A 6237-nucleotide genomic window follows, 5' to 3' on the forward strand; every position below is an offset into this window, starting at 1 on the left:
ACTACCCATCCGACACTGGCATCGACCGAGTTAGTAGAGAGTGCCCTTCATGGAATCAATTCCCGACAAAGATGCTTTTGAAGGCAATAGAGCTTGCAATGGGCTACAATTTGGGAGAGGTTTGGTATGACCTTTTCCCTTGAGTGCATGTCCAAGCACGAGAGGCAAAGTTCACTCTACATGGGACTATGGACCCTATGGTAGATTTAGGATACTTGCATGATGATGGTGAGCATGTGAGTTGTCAATTTTATCTCTTGTAGGTGCAAACCCTTGTGTTGGGTATATACCATCGCAAAGGGTATGTGAGTTTGTGGATAGATAGAGTGATTGGAGAGGATGTGTGTGGACAGATATTTCATACATGTTTCAATGTTATCTCTGAGGCATGTGCAACTTCTCCTTTTTAGCACACCATCGTTTTAGGGAGGCAAATACGTGGTGGGGCCAAGCGATCTCCATGCTTCTATAGGTATGTTAGCATCTTTTTTATCCCATAAAAGATAAAAAATTCTTAATTTTGTCAATACAAATGTCTTCTTTAACTATGCACATGGTTGGTAGAGGCCTTCACGATGCATAGTCGATGTGTGTGCAGGGTGCCGTTTGCTTGGACAAGTTTGTCATGATGTCCACCATCATTATCTAGGCATAGAGAATGACCCAGAGGGTGTGCAATCCTGCTTGCAAGACATCTAGATAGATTTTTGATTTTAGAGGGTCTCTCATTGTGCTACCGCGCGTGGAGTCAACTTGACTTGATGTGGTTATGTCATTTGCGAGTTGATGTAATTTGTTATGACATGAGTTGTAGCTCTATGGAGTTAATGGCCTTGATGCTATTATTTCACTTGCTTTTATGTAATTGATGTTACTGCCTTTTTTTTTTTGGCTATGGAGCCTCTTTCATACCACCAGGGTGAGGCATTCTATATAAAAATATGAAGGAGTTTATAAGAGCATTCAATAAGAGCTTGTACACTTGGTTTGTCAGTGGTGCTCAGTTTATTTGATGGAAGGAGTTGACTACATTGTTCCAATTGGGAGTGCAATTCTTGAAGGGCTCTAAATTCACTTGCTTTCAATGTACTCAATGTTGTTATAAGCTTTTTATGTTGTACTCAATCCAAAATAGAGCCAATAACCCACACCAATGCAAACTTTGCACCAATGGTTTCAAAATTGGAAGATTACTTTCAAAAGGTAATAATGGTAATTGGAAGACTTCTAAGGCAACACAAGATTTACTCTCAAGAAACACATGAGATTGTCATCAATTACAAAATACGTTCAAGAGAATTTCAAGAGAATGTTGCAAAAATTCAATGCTTTATTTCTAGGATGTTAATTTTGGTTTTGAGGATTGGCTTATTGACATGGAGTACAATTCAATGTTGAATTTTATGAATATTTAGAGGAATGCAGGCCCATCTTATTGATTTATCAATATGATCTAATTCAAGTGGAAGTGAGCCATAATTCACCATTGATGAATCCAGTGTGTAGGAAAGGTTTGGCTTGTTTGGGGGTAAGGAGACGAGACCATGACACACGTTTATCTCTGTTTGCACCAGGGCCAAAGCACTTGTATTCGCCGTAGAAGACAGTCCTGTGGCCACCATATTCATCCATTAGATGCCTTGCTCATGTTTAAGTGAATGTTATTAATGCACATTCAAGCTTGGTATAGATGGTTTGTTCATCTTTAAGTGAATGTTACTAGCTTGCTCTTAGAAACAAGCCTAGTGCTTGCTCCAAATTTGCCTACAACTTTGCAACAAGCATGATGAAAATAGGCACTCTAAATGGCATATTCACGTATATGCCATCCTAATTAGTCCAAGTGGATGTGCTTTTGAAAAACATATTACCTATGCTTACCTAGATTAAGCTAGGCTACTTACTTTTGTCTATTGGGGTCGGCCCAATCGAACCATCCTTGGGGTAGAATTATGTTGTCGAAGTAGGTCAAAGAGAAGACCACACGCGAGGCGGGACCCCATGCACGGCCTAGGTAGATGGAACCCGATCCCGTTACCACACACTTGACAAAGGAGAAACCTGTTTCCTCCGTTGTTGTTGCCCTCTTTTGTGCTGTGAGAGACCCACTAGGGTTTGCAATAGAATGTAGTCGGCATTGCTGCATCCAACCCAAACAATCAAATTATATTTAAACCTTGTACGTTTGTAAGACAAATTATCAATCAAAGCTTGTGAAAGACCTTTGGATGAATCTAGTTGCAAAGAGACTTGATACAAGAAACTTGTGATTAATTATACAATTTTCATAAAAACACCAAGAAAAGGTAGCTATGCAGCATTATCTTAAAGACTATATCTTTACTATATTGTTATAATCTGGCTCAACAATCACAAAACTTCTATAAATGCTTTAATAAAGCAATAAAATGATTCTCTAGTAGATCATTAATATTCCTGTAATTATGGGTAGCTATAAAGGATCTATATTTTTGCTTTGAGGGGCATCGGGTGTAAGTATTAAACTTCTAGTCCTTAAAGAACCAAATGGATTATAGGACAACAAAGATAGCATGTGACGTACCATGTAGAACGAGCGACCATTGCCAAAGATGAAGTCGATTGATCCTTCAATGTAGCATCGATAGAAGTAGTGGCGGCCCTTGTGGTCATACAAAGTATCTTGTGCACCGTAGAAATTTACATTGAAGAAAGCACCAAAATCTCCACTTATTCTTAATGCCACTGCCTGTCTCCCAACTGCCCCACCTGGTGGAGGGGGGGCCGTGTTCTACAATTCCAATTTAGTAAGAAGTATTTAGCTATCTTTACTTGTAAGATGCACAACTTTAGACGAATATTATTTGTAAGAAAAAACTTACATATCTTGACTTATTATAAACACACTATGTAGAAATGATAAGATTCTAGTAAGAACTATGTAACCAGCATTCTCAATGTGCAGATAATATAATCCACTTAGTGTGATAATTTTTGTATTATTATATAATTCTATTGCAAATGTTATTGAAATTCAAAGAGATGCAATGGTACCCTAAAGGAGATGTCCCTTGCAGTGAAATGGTCACCATTGACAGCCACTGATGCAGAGCCAAACGTTTTAAGCTCATTTCCATCAGGTCCTTTGGTGGAGGCCATGTCACCCCATTGGATCTCTGTCAACCTTGGCCCTGCTCCTTGGAATGTCACCCATGGTTTATCCACTTTGACTTTCTCTCTGTGCATATAAGATTGAGTTTTGTAAAAAACTAAAAGGAATTTTGGTGAAATCATATCACTCATGTAGCAAGCATGAAAGTTTTAGCCTAATTAGAGAGAGAAGAAGGGAAGAAAAGAAGAGAAATTCTAATCTAAAAGGAAAATTCCCAAGGACCTCATAACTAAAGAGGGAAAGGGGATAACCAATTTGAGAGAGAGAGAGAGAGAGAGAGAGAGAGAGAGAGAGAGAGAGAGAGAAAAGAAGAAGTTTTGGACAAATTCTCACAATAATTCCCACATTGTGACTTACCTCAACATCATGAGCTTCTATGAGGGAGGCACTGCATACCTAGCTAGGTACGATTGGGGGCAGCGGACCGCCGGCCCCCCCCATTGGGGGCCGGCGGTCCGCTGCCCCCAATCGTACCTAGCTAGATATGCGGTGCCTATTGAGTAGAAGCTCATGATGTTATGCAATGTATGAAAAACACTAACAAAGACTCCATTTTCCTACATAAGAAAATTTCAGAATCTTCTTTTGTGTGTGTGTGTGTGTGTGTGTGTGTGTGTGTGTGTGTGTGTGTGTGTGAGAGAGAGAGAGAGAGAGAGAGAGAGAGAGAGAGAGCTAACATTGTCTTCAGATATCTCACTCTGTAAAACTAGTGTTTTTTTGTAAAAGAATGTCGGAAACAATATAATAGCTTGTGGAAGATTTGAGGACATTGGAGTATTGACAGTATTTTAGCCATTATGGGAATCGTGATGACATTGTGCAATTTTATCATCAGGTGATATTATTATAATAAGATCAGTCTTGAATATGGGAATTACCATATAGGATTGAGGTTCAAGGTTTTTTACTTGCTGCTATCCATGGATAGACATTAATCAAACTTGCTTGAGATTTAAAAAGAAAAAAGAAAGGGGTAATTCAGAGAGAGAGAGAGAGAGAGAGGGAGGAACATTCCCATGAGACCTAAATATAGATGTATTCGACGAGTTTTGAACTCAAGAGGTGTTCAATATGGGAGAGAGTACTCACCGGTAGATGCCAGCTTTGATGGAGATGATGATGCGCTGCTTGTTGGATTTGGGGATGCTGTTGACTGCAGCCTGCACGGTGGTGAAGTGGCCAGACCCGTCTTTGGCTACCACGATGGTTTTGATGGCGCTCGCAGCGGCGGCGCCGGCGTCGACGCCGCCGGTGACCTCCAGATTCTGGCGCTCCGTCTTGTCAGCTGGCGGCCCATCGTGATTGGTGTTGTACTTGCCGGGCTGCTTGTCCTCCGAACTGGACGTCTTGTCCATCTCGTCCAGCCAGCTGGAATAGCTGGCGTCATCATCGTCCACGTCAGCCCGCACCAGCCTGCTGCTGCTGCTGCTGAGCACCAACAGCGCCAGCAGCGCCAGCCAGCTGCCTGAGCCCCTCATTCTCATTCCAAAAGATTCCGAGAATACACCCTTAACTTTAATCCAGCCCACCAAAGTAAGCTTCCCTAATAGCGTACCTCCTCCTGCAGCAGCCTCCTCCTCTTGGGGTCCGTTCCACCCAAATGCAGCTAGCGATAAGAGCCCACCTCTTATATACGCTCTTGCCCCTAGAATGCCTTGGGATGAGCTCCCAGTCCTCCACTCCACGGATTTATATACCAGCTACAGGCCACTGGGAAGCTGCTATCCTGCACGAACAACTCTCAACATGCTCATGCATGCATGACCCTTCCAAGTACAAAAGTCCACGCGCTCGCCTTCCACGTACACCTTCTCTCTCTCTCTCTCTCTCTCTCTCTCTCTCTCTCTCTCTCTCTCTCTCTGCTCCGATCCCCCTCCTGCAGCTGGCAAGGCCGCAGACGGATTACTCAGAATATCCAGCTAAGCGAGAGCAGTAAAAGAAGGGGGCTTTGGCACAAGCTCTCCATGAAACCCAAAGGTGCGTTACGACTCTAGCTTGTAGATGCACGATCATTACCCAACGGGCAAACCCCAAACATGTCGAAAGGAGGGGAGGGGATAAACTTAACAAATTCCGCACATTGCCGTAGACTACAGTCCGGAAGCGAAAATGGCAGTGTCGGTGTGTGCACCCATATTGGGGGGCTCATATTTTGGTCTTCGTGTGTGTGTGTGTGTGTGTGTGAGGGAGCTCTTGGAGGAAGCGGGTTGCGCGGGGTTGAGAACCGCACGAAAGACGTGCGGGCTGGTGGCGTGGTGACCATTTGGCAGACTTTTTAGAGAGCATGTACCTAAAATCGCAAGACTGTGGACTCTCTCTCTCCAACCAAATATGAAGTCAAAAGTATCTCCCTTCTCTTTGTGGGAAGGGCCCCACGTCACAAAATAAACATCTCCCAATGGCCAATTATCACCTCAATTCACACACAATAATGCGTGGACATTTCAAAGTCAACATCACCTCGTGGCCAACACCCTTGCCAACTTGCCTCTCCCATTTGGGAAGTCTTGAGAGAGCAACAAGGCACACCTTCAAGACACGATGCGTGGACAGCGCAAGGGCGAGTGGCAATGCCATAGCACTATCTTCGACGAGGTCTTCAAAGAAAGCCTCGTCATGGGACATACGAGGTGCACTTGACCGCTAATATCCAAGAACGTCGCAAGTGTACTACGATAAGCTAGAAGGAAACTAGAACCTTGCAAATAAAATTGGGACCTTTTGTGTCCTTTTTTTTTTGGGGGGGGGGGGAGGGGGTGTTTCATTTAATTCCTTTGTTCTTCTTCTTGCTCTTTGGACCTCGGGCTGGACCTCGGGCAACTCACTAGTTGTAGTTCCATATGCTATCATGTGAGTGTAAGGAAGGAGATTTTTGAGTAGGGGTGCAATAAGCGTATATAATAGGTGTAAGGAGATTTTTAAATAGGGGTTCCATAAGCGTATACAATAGGGGTAACCCCTACTTATTTCCCGATGTCTATTGTAGATTTGGGGGGAGGAGAGATGGTAAGGGGAGAGAAAAACATGCAAATCTAAAACTTTGGCAAATAACTCTCAAATTTGGGCAATTTTAACCCAAACTTTCA

The 6237-nt window shown here is 43.0% G+C and overlaps 1 protein-coding gene across 1 annotated transcript; it reads right to left on the reverse strand.

Annotated features, from left to right (window-relative positions):
• Positions 1–1312: 1312 nt before the first annotated feature.
• On the reverse strand, positions 1313–5150 carry LOC147466068 (putative pectinesterase 53). Its single transcript, XM_086513322.1, has 5 exons — positions 4241–5150; positions 3034–3217; positions 2564–2770; positions 1905–2140; positions 1313–1609 (listed from the first exon to the last, which is right to left on the reverse strand). Exons 1-5 carry the CDS (start codon positions 4633–4635, stop codon positions 1459–1461), a joined length of 1173 nt encoding a protein of 390 aa, XP_086369448.1. The 5' UTR covers positions 4636–5150; the 3' UTR covers positions 1313–1458.
• Between the last annotated feature and the right edge of the window lie 1087 nt (positions 5151–6237).

The sequence above is a fragment of the Adiantum capillus-veneris genome, chromosome 1 (genome assembly GCF_014529385.1).
Source record: "Adiantum capillus-veneris isolate H3 chromosome 1, ASM1452938v2, whole genome shotgun sequence".
Taxonomy (NCBI): domain Eukaryota; kingdom Viridiplantae; phylum Streptophyta; class Polypodiopsida; order Polypodiales; family Pteridaceae; genus Adiantum; species Adiantum capillus-veneris.